This window comes from Rhinatrema bivittatum, chromosome 3 (genome assembly GCF_901001135.1).
Source record: "Rhinatrema bivittatum chromosome 3, aRhiBiv1.1, whole genome shotgun sequence".
NCBI classification, from domain to species: domain Eukaryota; kingdom Metazoa; phylum Chordata; class Amphibia; order Gymnophiona; family Rhinatrematidae; genus Rhinatrema; species Rhinatrema bivittatum.
The window spans coordinates 192,382,207-192,404,323 of record NC_042617.1 but is presented as its reverse complement, the minus strand read 5'-3'; the positions used below and the strand labels follow the sequence as shown (position 1 = coordinate 192,404,323).

The following is a 22,117-nucleotide window of genomic DNA, read 5'->3' as shown; positions in this document are numbered from 1 at the left end:
AGGAGGGTGGGGGGTTTTGTTAGATTTTTTTTTTTTTTATATTCGCTCCATAAGACGCAGACATTTTCCCCCCACTTTTGGGGGAAAAAAGTGCGTCTTATGGAGTGAAAAATGCAGTAATTATTCGCCCTATAAGACGACCCCTGACTTTTGAGAAGATTTTCAGGGGTTAAAAACTTGTCTTATACGCCGGAAAATACGGTATGTAAGAAAGAATGATGTTAACATCAAGTAAGAAATCAGCAGTGGGAGTTGGGAGCAGAGCTTGGTTTAATTGCTTGCCCCTTTCAACCAAAAAGGCATTTTGCTGCCCCTGCAATATACTTCTATACATTATGGATCACCCATGTTCCTGTGTTTCGTCAGTCTGCTTCAGGGCTATGGAAAATATTCAGTGCTATCAATACTGCTCATAGCTTTCCCTGATGGTGTTTCATTGCCTGAAGGCATTTTTCTCTTCACATTGGGAAGTGTTGAACTGTGGCATTTAATTTTTGCAATTCAAAATATTTTTTTTTTCCACAAATGATTTATGGTACAGTTTGAGACTGATTATAAAAGAGGACTTGGGTTAAAAGAAAGTTGTGCCTGTTCCTGAGTATGATTATCCCTTTCTAGCTTTCTTCAGAGTATATGCTATCAGGTTCTCAGAATGCATTGAAATATTTATTTATATGAATAAATAAGCATGTATAATAGTTTTCACAAAAGTCTGAGGATTTTTTTTGTTAAGTACTTTTTAACTAGGTGGCTAGATTTAGATATGTATCATTTATCTGTAGCAATTAGGTGCATTCACTACCTTTATGTGATTGACTGACATTTTTCTATGTAAAAAATAATAAAATGTAATGGGTGTTAATACAAACTGTGAAAATCTGACAATTTGTCATTTACAGGTCTGCCATGGCCTCATATTTTTTATTCTAGATATCAGTACTGAATGGTAGGAGCTGCTAAATTATGTTCATTGCAAGCCTTTCATATATAATGTTTTTATTTTAAAAACATTTATTACCTATGCTATGCTACATTCTAAGTGGGTGCAATAAAACAATCATAAAATTGCAATACTCAAGTGATGCTTCTCTGTGTTGTGCACTCTGACTTAAATATCTTATGCTACATTGCTTTTAAATTCCATACCAGTAACCTGAATTTTTCAGCACTGGCTATTGTCATCTCATCCAGTAATGATTAACAGGAAGAAATCATTTCCAGTATTAAAAAAGTTAAATAAGCAATAAAGTATGTTTCATTTTACAGAAAGGATTGTTTTGCACAGGTCTGCGTTTTTATTGGATTATCTTTTAGCTGCAGGATCTGCAGCAACTGTGTTTTGGTAAGAGACGTACATGCTATGTGATGTTGACTGCCAGTATGTTTTTTTTTTTTTATGCTACTGTTAGTTGATTTAAGCTGGCATGTAAAGATATGTTTGTTTGATCAAGGGACTTCAGGAATGTGCTTTGTCCTATACTGTGCAGAATACAAAGAAATAAGAGATGCACATTTCCTAGAGCTGATAGAATAACACAGCACAAAAATGAGAGCTGTAAACCCTCTGTATAATCCTTAGGCAAATGGGAGAAGCAGCAGCTTATAACACCTAAATATGTTGTATCCTGCAACCAGGCCATAAACATGAAATGGGTTGTTTTTTTTTTTTTTTTAACTACCAGTCTATGGGTACTTCTTACCTGCAAACTTAGCCCCAGTTTTCAAGGTACTTACGTAGTGTCACTTTGAAAATTATACCAGGAAAACTGCCTGCACACACTTATCTCTTTGGTGCAGGTCGCTTCTTGAGACCTGCACCAAAGTATACATGTCAATGCAAGCCTTCTCCCCAGACCTGCCCTTGGGGAACACATCTCACTGTGGGTACAGTTCCACATAATCTGTGTGCATACTTTTACCCTTCCAATGAAGGCAATTTTCAAAAAGCCCATTTCCGCGGGCAAGAACTATTTTACTTGTGGAAACGGCTTTCAGATTTGGCCTCATTATGACCAGAGATAATATGGAACATGACCAGAATTCTGAAATTGTTCTTTTTGTGTTTTCTGTACTTTGTAATTTTATTGTATTACTGGGTTTTTTTGTTTTTTTTACCTCTTTTGAGGCAGTTTTCAAAAGTACCTACATAGGTGCAAAGTCTGTGGGTAATTTTACTCGCAGATGGTACCTATCCTCACAGGGAAAATACGAGCATTCTTTCCCTTTGAAAATTGCCCCTGGAAAAACGAATCTGCAGAGATTTACACCTCCCTCTCCTCCAGGTACCTTTCCCCATAGATTTTAAAATCTAATCTATGCATGTTTAACTCCCCTGATCTAACACTACCCCTGAACCTGTCTACTTTTTACCTGGGCAAATGTCCAAGTAGTTTTCTAACAGCTGGTTTACTTGGGTAAATTAATATTTACTCTGGTAAATGGCTTCTGAATATTGCCCCTTCGATCTTACTTTGGAATAACGCAAAAATTGTCATTTTCTATGCTTCTTTCCAATAGTATTGCACAAGGCGGATTACACCACCTTACATATATAGCAGAATAAAACATGCAAAAAAACCCAATTCATGCCCACAGCATTTTTTATTTTAACAAATGTTAAAATACATCAATATTAGAGGTTACAGTCAGCTGCACAAATCACTTGCTTAAAAATGGTTTTAGCTTTTTTGTTTTAAAAACAAACAAAAAAAAACACCCCAAAAACTAAATCAACTCTGAAATCCAGTAGCAGACTATTTCAATTTCAGTAGTGCAGTCCCGCAATGAAGAAAAGCTGTGGTACAGGTTTCCTGAAGATGAAACTAAAGGATAGAATCATTAATTGCAGTTTTTCAGTTGAGCATAAAGCCCAAACCTGCTTATATTAAATTAAAAGTTCCTTCAGGTATCCTAGTCCCGCCTTCCTGTGTTGCCTTTTAAATCTGTTAAATGTTACACTTGCTGAAATCAGCAACCAATGTAGCTCCCGCAATACTGGTCCAATATGATTTCTTTTCTTTTAACCCCATAATTAAGCGAGCAGCAGCATTTTACGCTAATTAGTGCGCTCTTAAGTGCTTTTTTGCTAAACCAAAATAAATTTGATTGCAGTAGTTCAGCGTTGATAAAGCCATTGCATGTGTATCTGACCAGAAATCATCTTGACATAAAATATACTGAATTTCTTACCAGTGCAACTTAAAAAATGCTGTTTGAATAGCTTGCTTTCTCTGTGGTATAAATGACAAACTAGAATCTAAAATTATACCTAGATTCCTAGCCTGTGTCATCAAAGGGAAGGTATGCCCCAAGCACATTTTTTTCTGGATCTGGTGCTCAACTAACCCATAATACTTTTGATTTTGGTTGTATTTAAAATGAATCAATTCTTTGCCATCCAACCCTCTACACTTTGTAAGCAAGACTAAATAAATGCTACAGTATCTTGCACAGGCTTCCTAAGGGGACATCTGGATATCATCCACATAAAATTTATATGGATTCCATATTCAGTGGCTATCTTCCCCCAAAGGCCCTAAATACAAATTAACCAAGGGAGCAGAAAGAGCCCAACCCCTAAAGTATCCCAGTTTCTAAACTTTTCACAGATGACAATTTCTCACCCAAGTTGATATGCTGCATACAGTATATAAAAAAGATGAAACCATCTTAAGACTTCACCTCTAGTACCTATTTCTGAGAATCTAGTAAATATTATTCCATGAGAAAGGGTGTCAAAAACTGATGAAATGTCAAAGAATGTTACTAGAACATTCATCCCTCTATCGAGATAAATTTACAATGGACACTAATAAGACTTCTATATTGTGATTTGCTCTAAACAAACACTGATGCTAACAGAGCAGGCCATGTTTCTCCAACACCGTACTTAGGGTGGGCAAATTTGATATCAGCCTATAATTAACTAGATCAAGAGGATTTAGCATGGTCTTTTTTTTAAAACAGGCTACATAAGTGCCTTTTTAAATTAACGATATTTCTCCTTCACAAAAAGAGGCATGAACTATGTCAGTAATAAAGGTCACAAATTTTCTTTCAGGCTGTATATCACCCAGGATGGACAAGGGTCTAATGAGTAGCCAACAGGGTTCAGGACAGATAAAACCCCAAAGACATTTGGAGGAGAAGCTTTTGAAATTCCAACTATAAAACAGATTCCTGATCACTTAAGCAATTAAAGAAGCTTTTGACAGTGTCTTTTATTTACGAAGAACTTAACGCCTCAATCTTCACTCATATTCTGTCTGCACTGGTTTATGCAATAGTTAGTTTCCCAGTCCTCTTCTCAAGGCACACCTAACCAATTAGGTTTCCAGGATATCTGTAATGAATATGCATACATTGGAAACCTGGTGTATGCAAATCTATCTCATGCGTATTAATCATGGCAAGGAGATAGTTTGGAAATACTGATTTAATGGTTGAGAATAACTCAAGAGGTCTTTTTAAAGAAGAATTTATTTTTTGCTCCCCCAAGTGCAATCTTATATTTCTTTGTAACAATGTTAAGCTTAGATTTATCAACTACATTCTGCGATTTCCATCATTTTTTCTGTGCTCAGCAGAGATACATAATGGCAAAAAAAAAGAGACCATTATGCCTATAATAGTCTGCCTAGCTACACCAACTATTCAGCTTTGATCTCCATAACTCCCTCAGAGATCCTCTGTTTCTCCTGTGATTTCTTTAATTCAGATAATGTCCTTGTCTCTACCATGGCGAGGCAGTTTCATTCATCCATTACTGTCTCTGTAAAGAAATATTTTCTTAGATTACACCTAAGTCTATCCCCTTTCACCCTCATCCCATGATCCCTTGATCTAGAGCCTTCTTTCCTTTGAAAGAGGCCCACTTTGTTTACCTGGATACCTTGGAGGCTTTTAAATATGTTTATCATATCTTCCCATCCTGCCTTTCCTGTAAGACATACATGTTTAGATCTTTGTCTGCTCCAGATGCTTTAGAACAAAGACCACTGACCATTTTATTAGCCACCCTCTGGACCAGCTCCAACCTGTTTGTTCTTTTATAGTTGCATTCTTCCAAATGAGGTCTCACCAGGGACTTATACAGGGGCAGTATCACCTCCTTTTTTCTTGAAGAGCATTCCTTTCCCTATACACCCAAACATCTTTCTAGCTTTTACCATCCCTTATCCACCTGTTTTGGCTACCTTACGGTCATCAGATACATCCTGTTATCCTGTAGATAGCTGGGTGACTTGATATGAGGAACGCTTGGTAACTTGCCTGCCTTGTGCAAAGGTGGCAGACTTCATGCATCACATAGATAGAATTTCAGTGCTGAGGAGTTGCTGAGGGTCTTGGTACATGTGGGTACCAATAACATAAAGTACAGAAGCATTCTAGGATTTTAGCTAGAAAGTTGACATCCAGAACCTCCAGGTTAGCATTCTCAGAAATGCCCCCCATTCCACGTGCAGGAACCCAAAGGCAGGCAGAGCTCCAGAGTCTCAATGCATGGATGAGACTATGGTGCAGGGAAGAGGGTTTTAGGCTTGTTAGGACCTGGGCATCATTTTTGGGAAAGGGGGTGGGCCTCTTCACAAGAATGGGCTCCACCTTAACCAGAGTGGAACCAGGCTGCTGGCACTAACCATTAAAAAGGAGATAGAGCAGCTTTTTAAACTAGATGATGGGAGATAGCTGACAGTCGCTCAGAAGCTTGGAATGATGTATCTTTAAAGAGAAATTAGGGCATCCCAGTAGAGAGGTTGCAATAAATGCTAAAGTTGACCATGTATGTTTAAGTAAAGAACACAGAAAGATTGCAAATGTACCTCTGTTAACTGATAAGCAGAATGTTAATGCAAACAATAAACATAGTTTGAAATGTCTAGAAGTCTAAAAATAAGTTGGAAGAGTTAGTGCACAACACTGAATAAAGGAGAAGGATAACCAATGGATCACTATGATACCAGTACAAGTTATATCAAAATGATAGGATAGATCAAATTGGTGGAGAGGTGGCATTATATATTAAAGAGGGCATTGAGTCAAACAGGATAAATGTTTTCTGCAGGAAAACATTTCCTGATGAAAAGGAATAAAATAGCAGTAGGGTGTATTGCCATTCCCCTGGCCAGAATCGTTGTTTGTTTATAATATTTCTAGGCTGCTCCATCCCACATTCTGGGCGTCTTACAAAGTTTACTACGTACATAAAGTAATACAGTTAACATTCAGAATTAAAAATTGACAAAAGATAGTAGTACACAGCAAAAACAAGAACATAACTGTTAAATAAGGAAGTGACAGGCTGTAAGTGCTGCTTTGACAGTAACACTTGCTGGCTTAAACTCAGGTCTGTAATGTAAGCTGATGGCTTCCAGAGGTACAGATTCTAGAGCATTGTTCTGGCTATAGAGAGCATACATTCTCTGAATTCAGCGGTACAAGTAACCATGTGGCTAGGAATATCCAACAGACGTTGTACTGTGTACAATTCTGGTCGCCGCATCTCAAAAGAGATATAATTGCGAAGGAGAAGGTACAGAGAAAGGGCTACCAAAATGATAAGGGGAATGAAACAACTCCCCTATGAGGAAAGACTAAAGAGATTAGGACTTTTCAGCTTAGAGAAGAGACGACGGAGGGGGGATATGATAGAGGTGTTTAAAATCATGAGAGGTCTAGAACGGGTAGATGTGAATCGGTTATTTACGCTTTCAGATAATAGGGTGCACTCCATGAAGTTAGCATGGGGCACATTTAAAACTAATCGGAGAAAGTTCTTTTTTACTCAACGCACAAGGCTGCATCGGGAGGGGACAAACAGAAGAACAACTAAAATTCTGTTTGTCCCTCCCGACGCAGCCTCGCAGCGAAACACGGGTCCGTGTCGGGGACCCGCTCTGCATCTCTGAATGCTGTAACTTATACACTGTGGAGTTGCCGTCTAAAATGAAAAAAATTATACCCCTAAAAATTTTGTGTGGACATTGAATCTTTTCCTGCACGTTTTCTGTTGTCTGCTGAGATGATCTGCGTGCAGAAGGGCTCCTGTTTGTTATTCAAATAGAGAAGTACATGTGATTATTCTGGCAGCAGAAATTTGAATGACCTGGATAGCTTTTAATAATCTAAAGGGGCAAACAAAGGTAGAGCAAATAACAGTAGTCTATACTATTGTAGAAATAGCAATTGGACTGCTATCTGAAAATCTGCTTGACTTAAGGTTTTAATTGCCAAAGCATTGTAAGCTTCTAGTAAGATTTTTGAATTAGGGATAATATGAGTCTTAAGGTTCAGATTAGTATCCACAATCGCCCCTAAGTTACGAGGTTGTGAGCTATTAGAAAGGGAATGGCAAAAAAAAAAATCAAAGCAGAAGGAAACAGATTCTCATTTTTTCTAAGACAACCAGTTTTATTTAGATTTAGAACCTATCATCCAGCTTTTGACTATTGAAAGATAAACTGCTAGACTAAGAGTGGTTGTCTGAGCAGTATTGCAGGGGAAAAAAAAACCTGAATATCGTCCACATAAATATAATTCAAGCCCAGACCAGAGAGAATCTTACAAAGTGGATGAATATAAATATTAAAAAGGACTGCCAAAATGATTGAGCCCTGAGGCACCCCGGTTTGCAGTAGGAACCAATCAGAACCGCAAGTTACTTGTTGAGTAATGACATGTTAAAAGAAATTAGGGAGGCTAACAAAATCAGCAGCGCAGTAATCGGGGATATTTCAATTACCCCAGCATTGACTGGATGAATGTCCCATCAGGACATACTAGAGAGGTAAAATTCCCAGATGAAATAAATGACTGCTTCATGGAGCAGCTGGTACATGAACCAAGAAGAGGGGAAACTATTTTAGACTTAGTCCTTAGTGGAACACTAAGTAATAGTGTCAGAGTCACTTGACAATAGTGATCACAATATGTTCAGATTTGACTTAACTGGAGAGAGAATACTAAAGAAATAAACTGTGATAGTATTTAACTTTCAAAAGGGTGACTATGATAAAAGAGGAAAATGGTATGGAAAAAATTGAAAGCAGCTGTAAAGGCTACCATCTTGAAAGGCTAGGCCAGATATGTTTCATACATTAGAAAAGGCGGAAAAATAAATGATTACTGGCATGGTTAAAAAGTGAGGTAAGAAGCTATAATAACTAAAAGACCATCTTTCAAAAAAGAAAAGGAATCCGAATGAAGCAAACAGGAAATAGCATAAGCACTGGCAAGGTAGATGCAAAGCATTGATAAGGAAGGCAAAAAATTTGAAAAGTTTGCTGAGGAAGCAAAACTCATAATAAAACTCTTTTCAGGTACATTCAAAATAAAGTCTGTGAGGGAGTCAGTCGGACCATTACATGATTGAGGGGTAAAAGGGGCACTTAGGGATGACAAAGCCATAGCAGAGAGAATAAATTAATTCTTTGCTTCAGTCTTTGGTTCAAACCATGCACACTGGCATTCTGCCTGAGGACTCTAACCCGGGGGCTGATCTCACAGGGGACTACACTGGGAGTTACTGGAGGGGCTTATCACCTGCATGCACACAGGGCTACCTCGGGGGCCTACCCAATGTAAACCCAATTACTGGGATTATACCTGGGACTCGAACCCAGGAACATATGCCCCCACACGCACACTCTAACTCAGAACATCATGGTTCCAGGTCTTTATGAAAGCATGTTTATGTAAGCAATAAAAGAATAAATAAAGTCAGATAATACAGAAGTTAATTGCAAATAACTACTAAAGAGAGTACATAAATATGTATGTGTTTGTATGTGTGTGTGTATTAGGGATGTGCATTCGTTTGCAACGAAAATAGGAAATAGAGATGATATTTCCTAACTCATTGTGTTTTTTTTTTGGGGGGGGGGCGACAAAATGATAAGAAAATTTCGTGTATTTTTTATCATTTTTGGGGGGGGGGGGGCGGAGAAAGGGCACATAAAAAAAACAAAAACCAAAAAACCCCCAAAAAACCCCAAACCCACTCCAACCCTTCAAATTTAATTAATTGCAACCCCGCCCTCCCTACCCCCTCCCCTCCCAAGACTTACCGAAAGTCCCTGGTGGTCCAGCGGGGTCCCGGGAGCGATCTCCCCCTCTCGGGCCATCGGCTGCCATTAATCAAAATGGTGCCGATGGCCCTTTGCCCTTACCATGTGCAGGGGCTATCGCTGCCATTGGTCAGCCCTTGTCACATGGCAGGAGCAATGGATGGCCCTTGCCAATATTGCATCTACTCAAGCTTTCATATAAAGCTTTTTTTGCTCACTATGTACATCATTGGATACGTAGCTTTGCACACAGGCGCCCAGCTGTCTTTTTAAATAGGTTTAAATACCGCTAAGGTCTTAAGAACATGAGATATGCCATACTGGGTCAGACCAAGGGTCCATCAAGCCCAGTATCCTGTTTTCAACAGTGGCCAATCCAGTCACAAGTACCTGGCAATTACCCAAACATTAAATCTCAAGCCTACTGTTGCTTATTAATTAATAGCAGTTTATGGATTTGTCCTCTAAGAACGTATCCAAACCTTTTTTAAACCCAGGTACACTAACTGCTGTAACCACATCCTCTAGCAGTGAATTCCAGAGTTTAACTATGCGCTCTGGGAAAAAGAACATATCGAGATAAGAACATATCGAGATATCTATAGCCTTAACTTAAATTCAGAAATTCCCCACACCTAATCGTTTTAATCATTCCTTTGTAGGTCACTACCAGATAAATAGTGAATACACTAATACATTTAAAGGACCCTAATTTAATGCAGTCCTACTGCCATAGCAACCTCTCTCTACAAATTATGGATTGGGTGAAGGGTGTGGGTAAACTGGGGGAAGTTCAGGCTGAAAAATTAGGAAGGTCTTGATGACCTGCAGATGGACTAGATGAACTGGTAGACTAATTGGTAAAACTGGTTTTATTTCCATGTTCACTACAAAATCTCCCAATTAATTCGAAGGGGGGGGGGGTGGAATTCATGTAAATTAAGCAGGTAAAATTGCTACTTGTATATAAGTTGGATGCAAAAATACGCACGTATAGCAGTTGACTGCTACGTGTTGCGCTCCGTAGCCGGGCCTGATCACCTCGCTATGCCTTCTACCAGCTTCGGGCATGTACCCTCCTCAGCCGCTTCCAGCTCGCGGTGTCTCTGGTCCCCCTTTGCTCCCACTCTGGACCATGCCTCACGGCGGGGCTCGGCTTCCTCTGTGGTGTCTGCCCTGCCCCTAGGTGCGCGCACGCAGACTGCCTGCCCTCTTAAAAGGCCCAGGGGTGGAACCCTTCTCTGTGGTGCGCCCTGATTGATAGCTGCTTAAAATGAAATGGTCTGACCCCACTACCTTGCCTTGGCAATCGGGTTGATAATGTGCTAGCTAGTTTGCCTTCCTGCTCCTGTGCCTTGTTCCAGCTTCTGGTTCCAGTCTCCTGTTCCAGCATCTGGTTCTAGTCTCCTGTTCCAGCATCCTCCTGTTCCAGTCTCCTGTTCCAGCATCCTCCTGTTCCAGCGTCCTGTTCCTTTGTCTCCCCAGGTAGTACTATTCGGACTGTCTTCTCAGTACTGACCTCTGCCTGTTTTCTCAACTACGTCTGAACGCTGCCTGGTACTGACCTCTGCCTGTCCACTGACCACGTCTGATTGCCTCCTGGAACCTGACCTTTGCCTGACTGACCATCCACAGACTGACCACTGGTATTGACCCCTACTTTGGCTAACCACGCTATCCTTGACTCTGGCCTTGTTCCTCACTCTTCATTCAGAGACTCTGTTCTGGCCTTCTCAGGCTCCTGGACTTCCTGACCTGAACATCGACCGCGCACCCTTGTTCGTGGTGGGCACATCCCTGAACTTTATCTCTCGGAGATCCTGCGAGGCCCACCTAAGACCAGGGGGCCCGGGTAACCAAGGGCTCAACCTGAGGGAACCCTGGGTTGCTATTGGTGAAGCTCCAGCTAGCCCCTGTCTTCTCCTGTGCTCCGCCACCTGGTGGCAGGCGCTCTCTGGGTCGGACCAGGGAGCCTATCAATCCTGCACCAGGCCAAGGGTCCACCTCCCTGCGCAACACTACGTATCCGGTTAGAGATCTGATTTAACTGGCTCAGTCTTGAAAGCTTGACTTATCCGGATAAGTGGCAGAAAAGGTGGTACTTAGTCGGGTAACGCCTCTAACGCTACTTATCCATCTGATCTAGAAAGATAAATAAAAAGAAAACCACTACTTAGATAACTAAGGCCTAGATTCATCATTCCGCTATAAATATAGTGGAATGAAGACCCATGAAGAAAAAAGGGGTGGGGGGGGGGGGGGCACGATAGAGTGCACCCGGCTGCATCGTGGTGGTGCGTAAAAGGTAGTGTTATTTTCAGTGCTTGGGGCAAAGTAGCAGGGACCAGGGCTCTCTGTTTACGACCACGCAGCATGACTACAGAATTAAAGGACTTAAAATTGCCCTCTCCCTCGTGGCTTTTTTTTTTTTTTTTTAATTCCAGCAGCCCGGGGAGACTAGAGCCTTAGTGGGAGAAGCAGGATTTGAATCCTGACCTCTCTGCTTCTCAGCCAACTATTATAAGAATTTCTCCAGAAGAGATGACTTATCCGTGAGTGATGGCAGCAGCACGGGGAGCAGGAGCAGAAAGGGATGGAGCCTGGGTGTGCTGCCTAGAAAACTCCCCGCACTGCTGGCTTTGCCCCTGGCTTCAAATCACCCAATGGCTATCCCAGGATGTCCCAGCCCTTCTTCCTGGGCCCGTTCCATAATTGGGGCTATTCACCTGCTCAGTCCCTCTGCCCTTCTTCCCTCCCTGCAGCCAGCCTTGCAGTGCTTGGCTGCGCATGCCCGAGCCGCAGGAGTGATGTCAGCACATTGGCATCAACACGTGATACACATGCTGCTTCTGCCAGAGATGACACCGCCAATGTGAGTGCCACAATCCTTTCCCCACTCCCCTTGCTCCAGGCACGGCGCTGGGTTATTGGCGGCATCTAAGAACATAACATAAGAAATTGCCATGCTGGGTCAGACCAAGGGTCCATCAAGCCCAGCATCCTGTTTCCAACAGAGGCCAAAACCAGGCCACAAGAACCTGGCAATTACCGAAACACTAAGAAGATCCCATGCTACTGATGCAATTAATAGCAGTGGCTATTCCCTAAGTAAACTTGATTAATAGCCATTAATTGACTTCTCCTCCAAGAACTTATCCAAACCTTTTTTGAACCCAGCTACACTAACTGCACTAACCACATCCTCTGGCAACAAATTCGAGCTTTATTGTGCGTTGAGTGAAAAATAATTTTCTCCGATTAGTCTTAATTGTGTTACTTGTTAAATTCATGGAATGCCCCCTAGTCCTTCTATTATTCGAAAGTGTAAATAACCGACTCACATCTACTTGTTTAAGACCTCTCATGATCTTAAAGACCTCTATCATATCCCCCCTCAGCCGTCTCTTCTCCAAGCTGAACACCCTAACCTCTTCAGCCTTTCCTCATAGGGGAGCTGTTCTATCCCCTTTATCATTTTGGTTGCCCTTCTCTGTACCTTCTCCATCGCAACTATATCTTTTTTGAGATGCGGCGACCAGAATTGTACACAGTATTCAAGGTGCGGTCTCACCATGGAGCGATATAGAAGCATTATGACATTTTCCTAACATTCTGTTTGCTTTTTTGACTGCTGCAGCACACTGAGCTGACGATTTTAAAGTATTATCCACTATGATGCCTAGATCATTTTCCTGGGTGGTAGCTCCTAATATGGAACCTAACATCGTGTAACTACAGCAAGGGTTATTTTTCCCTATATGCAAGACCTTGCACTTGTCCACATTAAATTTCATCTGCCATTTGGATGCCCAATCTTCCAGTCTTGCAAGGTCCTCCTGTAATGTATCAGTCTGCTTGTGATTTAACTACTCTGAACAATTTTGTATCATCCGCAAATTTGATAACCTCACTCATCTTATTCCTTTCCAGATCATTTATATATATATATATATATATATATATATCTATATCTATATATAGATATATATATATATTGAAAAGCACTGGTCCAAGTACAGATTCCTGAGGCACTCCACTGTTTACCCTTTTCCACTGAGAAAATTGACGATTTAATCCTACTCTCTGTTTCCTATATTTTAACCAGTTTATAATCCACGAAAGGACATCGCCTCCTATCCCATGACTTTATAGTTTTCGTAGAAGCCTTTCATGAGGGACTTTGTCAAACGCCTTCTGAAAATCCAAATACACTACATCTACTGGTTCACCTTTATCCACATGTTTATTAACCGCTTCAAAAATATGAAGCAGATTTGTTAGGCAAGACATCCCTTGGGTAAATCCATGTTGACTGTGTTCCATTAAATCATATCTTTCTATATGCTCTACGATTTTGTTCTTGAGAATAGTTTCCACTATTTTTCCAGGCACTGAAGTCAGGCTCACTGGTCTATAGGTAGCCGGATCGCCCCTGGAGTCTTTTTTAAATATTGGGGTTACATTGGCCACCCTCCAGTCTTCAGGTACAATGGATGATTTTAATGATAGATTACACATTTTTACTAATAGATCAGAAATTTCATTTTTGAGTTCCTTCAGTACCCTAGGATGCATACTATCTGGTCCAGGTGATTTGCTACTCTTTGGTTTGTCAATCTGGCCTATTACATCTTCCAGGTTCACAGTGATTTCGTTCAGTTTGTCTGACTCATCACCCCTGAAAACCATCTCCGGAATTGGTATCTCCCCAACATCCTCATTAGTAAACACGGAGGCAAAGAATTCATTTAGTCTTTCTGCAATGGCCTTATCTTCCCTAAGAGCCCCTTTAACTCCTCTGTCATCTAATGGTCCAACCGACTCCCTCACAGGTTTCTTGCTTTGGATATATTTAAAAAAAAAGTTTTTATTATGAGTTTTTGCCTCTATGACCAACTTCATTTCAAATTCTCTCTTCGCCTGTCTTATCAATGTTTTACACTTAACTTGACAATGCTTATGTTTTATCCTATTTTCTATGTACTGGCCCAGTGCCCTGCCTATGTACATTGTTGGGGAAAATCTACTAAGCCTGGTCCCTAAACATCTCAGCTTTGTGTTCTGTCATTCACACTGAAACCAGGACATTGTACTTTCTAATCTAAAATATATGGACTTTATGAATTTTGTAGATTTTGTGTTTGTCTCTTAAAGGTATGGACATTCTCATGGAGCATAGACATTTTGAGTACCTAGTTATCTCATTCGTTAATTGACCACCCGAGCCTCTGGAAATGTGATAAATAAATGTAAGAGAGCAGTTAGACACCTAAATAAATAAAAATGTACTGCTTTGAAGTGTTCTAAAATTAAATATTCTTAAAAATTTGATTTTTTTTTAAAGTAGTCTATCATTAAGTAGGTATCATTCTTCTTGAGTTATATATGCTCTTACAGGTAATAATATAACCTGCATTTACATCATACAAATTACCAAATTTGATTAATTTGTTCAGGGCTTTGGGTAGTCTAAGATTATTTGATTTGTTTAAAAATAATTAGTTCCCCAGTGAGCTGGGAAGCATGACATGTAGATTACAGTAGTTAATGAATATGGTAATAATTAGATGTAGTTGTAGACTTGAACCCAAGTGAATTTTAAAGGTCCTGTTTCAGTGAAAATTAATTTTGTATATGATCTTCTCAAAAGATGTGATTTCTGGCATGCCAGTTAAACATAATTGGATCAATTCATCTACAATCTTAGCATTTATTTTAGCATAGTTTAGTTTTTGCTGATTGTGTGCTGTAATCTTGAGCCATATAGACATAACATCATACAATACATTTATGAAATGGTATGATCCTGAAACAAAAATTGTATTACACATTAGTGGTAATTCCTTTGAGATGTCAGTCCTTCTGGAATTATTGTAAGGTAGACCAGTAATTTGTCATTTTGAAAAGCTGATTTTTGTATTTTTTTTTGTTTTTGTTTTTCCATGTTTTATTTGAATGAGCTTTTAAGAAGTTTCCATATTTTTCAGTTTACCCAGAATATATATGAAATATTTATCTTAATCCAGTTTGTTCTGGATAAATTTCCTGGGGTTTTTTTTGTTTTTTATTTTAACTATATTTAATCAAGGGAGAGAATATTATAGGAGGTTATCTGATAACAGGAAGTGTTCTATTTTTATACGTGTTTAAAAAGATGTACATCTTAGTTCACATTTCACGTGCATGTCTGAAAAACTTGCAAATGAATATCCTCTATACAGATTTCTAATAGTTGTTGAATGCAGATCTTCTTATTGTGTCTCCTCTCACACACACAGTTTAATCTTTCTGACTCTCAAGACTTAGACACATCTGCATATTGTGAACTGCATTGGGACTTTCTTCATTAATGAATGTTAGTCGGCTAGTCAAATTTACTGATTTGATCTTCTCCAACAAATAACTTTCCATCTGCTATATACAAGGTTTAAAATTGGGTTTTGAGGATTCTTTGATATCTGCTCAGTTGGAGACAGTCATCTTTATCTTGTTGGTACCAGTTTATTGCTTTTACTGTTAATCCATGTGCATCAGTTTAAAATAGTAGCCAGATGTTCTTATCTTGCTGTTAATAATTAAATGCACTTTAATATACAGAATTTAATTTATATATTAAATTTGGTTCAAATTTTATTACAGAATATTACTTGGTTATCAAAGTTTGATCTGTATTAGCAGATTATTGTGTTTTTCCTATATTGTTCCTCTTGAAAGTTCAATAATACATTTTTTAAAAGTATTAAAATATGATTATAAACCAATGTGTTTCTCTGTTTTTGCTAAAGCATGATCTGAAATGTTTTCTGAGTGATAAATTATAGCAGTTTGGTGTTTTATTAACAAGTAGCAACATAAAAAAGGATATGAGCTTGTATTTCTCCCTTCAGTGTTATAAAAGTATGAATTACTATATTTGTATAATTTTATGTTCTGATTGTTTTAGCTTTTGGTTGGCTTCGAGTCTGGGACAGTGGTATTATGGGACCTGAAATCAAAGAAAGCGGACTACAGATACACATATGATGAGGTAAACGTTATCTTATTTCTACAAGTTTTATGGGTTTTTTTGTACTTTTTTCCCTGTGTTGATTATTGATTAGAAGTTGGTTGGTTCTTTATAGTAGTCTTGATATTGTTGAAGTTGAAAATCATTTTTATTCTATAACAAGAAGATGGCCACTGTTGGGGGAAAAAGGATGCTGGGCTTGATGGACCCTTGGTCTGACCCAGTATGGCAATTTCTTATGTTCTTATAGTGTTAACTGTTAAGTGTCATGTTACACAGGAATGCTGTGAAACCCATCAGAGAAAAGAAAACATGGCAAGTTACCAAGACCATAAAGGTTACTGAACAACACTTGCAGTAATTCATAGACTGGTAGATTTTTAAAGTTACGCCTGTCCGTGTATGTGCTTGTGCTTCCTGGCACGCACACATGGATGCGCCAATTTTATAACATGCACGCGTGTGTTATAAAATAGTTTGGCCGCACGCTAGGGGGGTATAGTTCTGCAAATTTTGCATGGCGATGCATCCCGGCCTTCCGCAGTTCCCTCCCAGTCTGCTTCAATTAAGGAGCGGACTGGGAGGGAGCTTCCCTACACTAACCTCTCTTCTCCTCTCCTCTCCTCCCTGCCCCCTATCCCTATCCTATCTACCCCCGATTTTTTTTTTTTTTTTTACCTTTTCCTCCTCAACAGGAGAAGTAGCAAGCTGTGCGTGCCGGCAGGGTTGCAGCAGGCACTTCCCCGGCACAGCGGCAAATGGCTGCTGTACTGGCCGCCTCCAGTCCCGCCCCTTCCCCCCCTCAGACTGCCCCTTTATCCGGGCCTTGCACTTTGGCGCATAACAGGGGTTACATGCATAGCCGGGCTCCTTTAAAGATGCATGCAGCGCGTACAAGACCCGGCCACGTGCATATCCCCCATTTTCTTACATGCGTGGGGGATTAAAAATTAGGCCAATAGTATTGCTGACTGTGTATCTGAAATAATTATGGGTTATACCAATAGAGAGTAAAGCTGATCTGGATGCTGGAGGGGAAGCAGTGTTGGCTCTTCCTGGATCTTCAGAGGTGTGTTTAAGCAATGAGTATATCTTAGCCAAACTGGTATTTTTTATTGGACGCTATAACTTTAACTGTTTTCGGCTCTGTTAAAGGAGTGATTTAGGCTCAGCTCAAGGCACTTTTTATTTATGTTTTGAGAATAATATACAAGTATACACTAGCATAATAAGCAAGAAGAAAAAGCAAATAAAATAGGAAATTACAGTAACAAATATGTAAGCCTATTGCTTACATTAAACAAAAATGTATATATAGAAGGCCCAGAAATACAGAGAGATTAAAGGAAATGGGAACAAATAATGTCTTCTAAGAGGACATAATACCATTGTACAAGAGCCATCATAAAACCCCATTTAATTGAGAACAGCCCTCTATCCAACACATCAGGGAGTTGGGAGCCCTCCATTATTGGGGATCCTAGAATCAATAAAGGATCAAAGTTAAGAGGGTTCTAAGAAAACATATTTCTCTGCAGAAAAAATAAACATTTTCAAGAAAATAGCAAGAAAAGATTCTCCATAGCCACAGCCTCAATAGCATAGTAAGAAATTTTGCCAAGGTCAAGCAGGATGGTGTCCTCGCACATGGGTGACATCATCCGATGGAGCCCAGCACGGAAAACTTTGACAGGCACACTGAGCATGCCCAGCATGCCACTAACCACGTGTCCACGTGGGGTTCCTCATCAGTCTCTTCTTTTCCATGAAGCTGTTGCTTTGTCATGGAGCTCGCGCTCTTTTTGGCAGTCTCTTCTGTTGGTTCGGAATTTTTCCTTCCATGCATCGAGTAGGGTCCTTTGCCTATTCGGTTCCCTTTCAGTGATCTGGTAAGTCCCTCGTGCTTTTGCGGTCGATTGCTGATGGCCTCCTTCCCCGGTGCCTGCTGACCATTGACCGCACGTTGCAAACTTTTTTTCCATGGCATCGACTGGCTTCCACCGATGCCCCCAGTGCCCCCGGACTATGTCCATCACAGACCCCCATGAGGTCTGTGTCTTCTGCCTGGGGGCATCCCACAATGTCCGTGGTTGCGATCTCTATGCACAGATGCCAGCCCAAGGGTCATCGGGCCTGTCTCGATAAGATGGAAAAACCTTTTGTGTCCAAGCAGTCGGATCAGTCCTCTGCCTTGGGGAACTCCACCCCGCTCGGAAATGAGATTCCAGTTTCAACTCCATTGGTATCACCCCCTTGTACGTTCCCCAGCGCTGATCTCTGTGCAGGGGACCAACCACGATCCTTGTCATCCCATTACCAGTCAGGTTCCTCACAGTCTCCATGGGTTCCAGGCAAGGACCACGGTGACCATCGAGAAAGGTCAAAGAAACAGTCATCGATTATTGTCGAAGCCAGACTGTAGACAGGCATCGACCTCCATGCCTCCCAGAAAGCGGTCAAGGGCAGAGGAAGTGATTTCCCTCCGACCCCCACTGATGCCTCCATGTGGCGTCCACTGACGTCGGTGGAGGGCTCTGTGCCCCTTGATGCCCTAGGGGATGTCCCGATTCCGCCTGCTCCTCCTCAAGCCATTTTATCCTTGGCTGTCTTTGAGGAGGAGTTGGAGAAGTGTGCACGGTTGGTGGTCAGCAGGGCCCTGCAGGGCTTCGAGCCTCTGATTCCACCGATACCGCCACTGCCGTAAAAGCCTACTCCATTGGTGTTTGCGCCATTACTGGAACAGCTCGATATGTTGCTTAGTATCCTGCCAACACAGCCAGCTCCAGGGCCCCAAACCTCTTCGCAGCTGAAAGGTGCACCACTGCCACTGGCCCCCATACCAGTGAGCGACTCCTCTGAGGAGGAAGGGCCATCATGCTCAATGATGGCCTCTCAGGGCCATTGGGATCAATTCAACCAATGCTTTTGGTGCCCCCGATCCCACTGACTCCATTGGATCCATTGGCACTCCTGCAACCTTGAGGCCCGGCAATGTCTCCAGCTCCTCTCTCAATGCACTTGAGAACCCCCCGCCCTGCATCCCCGGAGGGTTGTAGTGAGGGGGAAGCCTCTTATGACTCCTGGGAGGGAGAGGCATCTGTATCCTCCTCCTCTGAAGAATTGGAGGATCTGCCTTCCGAGCCCTCTCCACCAGAGGAGCAATGAAAATCTCCCCCAGATGATTTTTCCTTCATGGATTTCTTCAAGGCCATGGCAGAATCCATGCCTTTCCAGATTTTAACAGAGCAGGTCACCAGGCATAAAATGCTTGAGATTCTACAATTCATGGATGCCTCAAAAGAGGTGGTGGCGGTGCCAGTCCATGACATTTTCAAGGGGCTAGTAACCCACCTTTGGGAATACCCCATATCAGTACCACCAGTTAACTGGAAGACCAACGCAGTCTTACCTAGTCAAAGCACTGGGTTCGACCACAGTCAACTCCCATACCAATCTGTGGTGGTTGTCAGTCCTAAAGAAGGCTTAAAAGGGTCCACAACCATGCCTCTGCTCCCCCAGCGTGCAAGCATAGAGCTCTCTATCCCCTTGGGTGACAGATGCTTCAGGGTGCTATGCTGACTGCACGCATAGCTTGCTACCACCTAAACATGGGGCAGTATTCCAGGAACCTCTGCAAGCAGGCCCTTGAATTTAGTGAGCACCTGCCACAGCAATTCCAGGAGGATTTCCAGACCATTGTCCAGCAGGGTCTAGAGTGCAATAAGCACAAGTTTGTTCTGCTTATCACGTTTTCAAGACAGCCATGAAAACCACCACAGCAGACATAGGAGCATGGCGGACGGCGTGGCTGAGGGCCTCAAACTTGCACTCTGAGGTCCAAGACTGCCTGGCTGACTTGCCATGTACAGGGGAGAATCTGTTCAGAGACAGAATCAGAAGGAGTGTCAGCTAAGTACCTCTGACACCTAGCCACCCAAGAAACCCCCACGGCAATATTCTAAGAGGCCTTTTTATCGGCCTTGGAAATATTTCCCGCCTGCACAGAGGTTCCGGGTTCAACTGGCTGTTCCCAGGGCGAGGCCGAGACAACCTTGACCACCCTGGGCAACTACAGTACCACCGCAGAACCCTGCCTGCCACGGGGTTTTGACTGGCGGCCAGGAAGCATGAGCCAGCCTCCTCAGCAGGACACCTCCCCCCCCCCCCCCCCCCCCCCCCCGGGTTGGTGGTCTGCTCCAGCTGTTCACAGATTGGTGGCCCTCAATCACGTTGGACCTTTGGATCCTGTCCATTGTGCGTCTGTGTTACCAGTTGCATTTCCAGCAGCTTCCACCCTGCTCACCTCTGTGTCCCTGGTGGAGAGCAGCAGGGCCCTACAAATACTTCGAGAGGAGCTCTCTGCCCTCGTTCTGGCTCAAGTGGTCGAGCCCATCATGCCCAGCCAACAGGGCAAGGGGTTCTACTTCAGCTATTTTCTAATCCCCAATATGGGTGGCCTATGTCCCATTCTGGACCCAGAGGGCTTTAAACCATTTCTTGGTGAAGGAAAAGTTCAAAATGGTTTTGCTGGGCACCCTGATTCCCATTCTCAAGGCGGGAGATTGGCTCTTCTCCCTCAATCTCAAAGATGCATTTGCCCATATCCCCATATGCCAGGCAGATCAACAGTACCTGCGAATCCTGGTCGATAGGAACCACAATCAGTATCGCATTCTGCCCTTTGGCCTGGCAACCTCACCCCGTGTCTTCACCAAATGTCTTGCGGTTGTCGGAGCCCATCTTCAAAGGCAGGGGATTCATGTTTTCCCCTACCTCAATGATTGGCTTATCAAGGGCAATTCCCGACGGGGCTCAGAATGCCATGCACCTCACAATCGAGACTTTGGAGACTCTGGGATTCCTGATCAACTATTCCAAATCCCATCTCCCACCATCATTACAACTGGACTTCATTGAGGCACGACTGGACACGGTCCAGGCAAAAGCTTTTCTGCCTCGGGATAGGGTAGAAACCCTCATGGCTTTTGCTCGGGAGGTGTCCAGTTGTCCCCATATCTCGGCTCACCACTTCCTCTGTTTTCTGGGCCACATGGCGACAGTACATGCCAGCCCATTTGCTCGACTATACATGCGCGGGGCACAATGGACGTTGCACACTCAATGGTGTCAGGCTATGCAGGACCTGCGTGCTCGTGTTCTAATCACAACACTGTTAAACACAGTCTCTCCAATGGTGGAGAAAGCCCTCGAATCTTGAGTGGGGATGTCCCTTTTGGAGCGCTCATCCCCAAGCCACACTCACCACGATACTTCTAGGACAGGGTTGGAGAGCACATATTACAGGCTTCTGCAGCCAAGGGTTTTGGTCAGCACAGGAATCGCAGCTCCAGATCAACCTCTTGGAGTTGCGAACAATTCAGTACACCATTCAGGTGTTCTGAGAGCAGGTCCTGAACAAAGTGGTTCTTGTTCAGACCAACAGTCAGGTGTCCATGTGGTATCTGAACAAATGGGAATGGGGTCCTACCCCCTCTGTCAGGAGGCGGTCCACATTTGGTCGTGGGCCATTGAAAACGGGATCTCCCTCCGGGCAGTGTACCTTCTGCGGAGGGACAACACCCTAGCAGATGCCTTGAGTCAGGCATTCCGGCCCCACGAGTGGTCCTGCAATCAAGAGGTAGTGAACCAGATATTTTGCTCCTGGGGCATCCCGGACATAGACCTCTTTGCCTCCTTGGAAAACAGGAAAGTGTGCCGCTTCCGCTCCCTCGGTTGGAGGAGCAAAGAATCGCTAGTGGATGCTTTCTCAATCCACTGGGTCTGCTATACGCTTACCCTCCCTTTCCTCTCATATCGAAAGCACTCCAGAAGTTGCAGCAGGATCCTGATTAACCCCTGCTGGCCCCCTCATGTCTGGTTTCCAACCCTTCGAGGCTTGGTCTTGCAGCCCCCTGATCTGATTGGGGACAGCTCCAGACCTAATTACCCAGGACCAGGGCAGTCTGCGCTACCCCACCCTGCAAGCCTTAGCTCTCATGGCTTGGATGTTGACTGGGTAACTGTGCAGGCCCTTGGCCTGTCAGAA

General features: G+C 42.5%; 1 protein-coding gene across 4 annotated transcripts in view; it reads left to right on the top strand.

The window, feature by feature from the left end:
• The window catches only part of STXBP5 (syntaxin binding protein 5), a 1,098,992-nt gene that overhangs the window by 425,018 nt on the left and 651,857 nt on the right, over nt 1-22,117 (top strand). For all 4 annotated transcript variants that reach the window (XM_029594044.1, XM_029594043.1, XM_029594042.1 and 1 more), the window contains exon 7: nt 16,009-16,092. In XM_029594044.1, the coding sequence (XP_029449904.1) occupies nt 16,009-16,092 (84 nt within the window). The remainder of the gene's footprint in view (nt 1-16,008; nt 16,093-22,117) is intronic.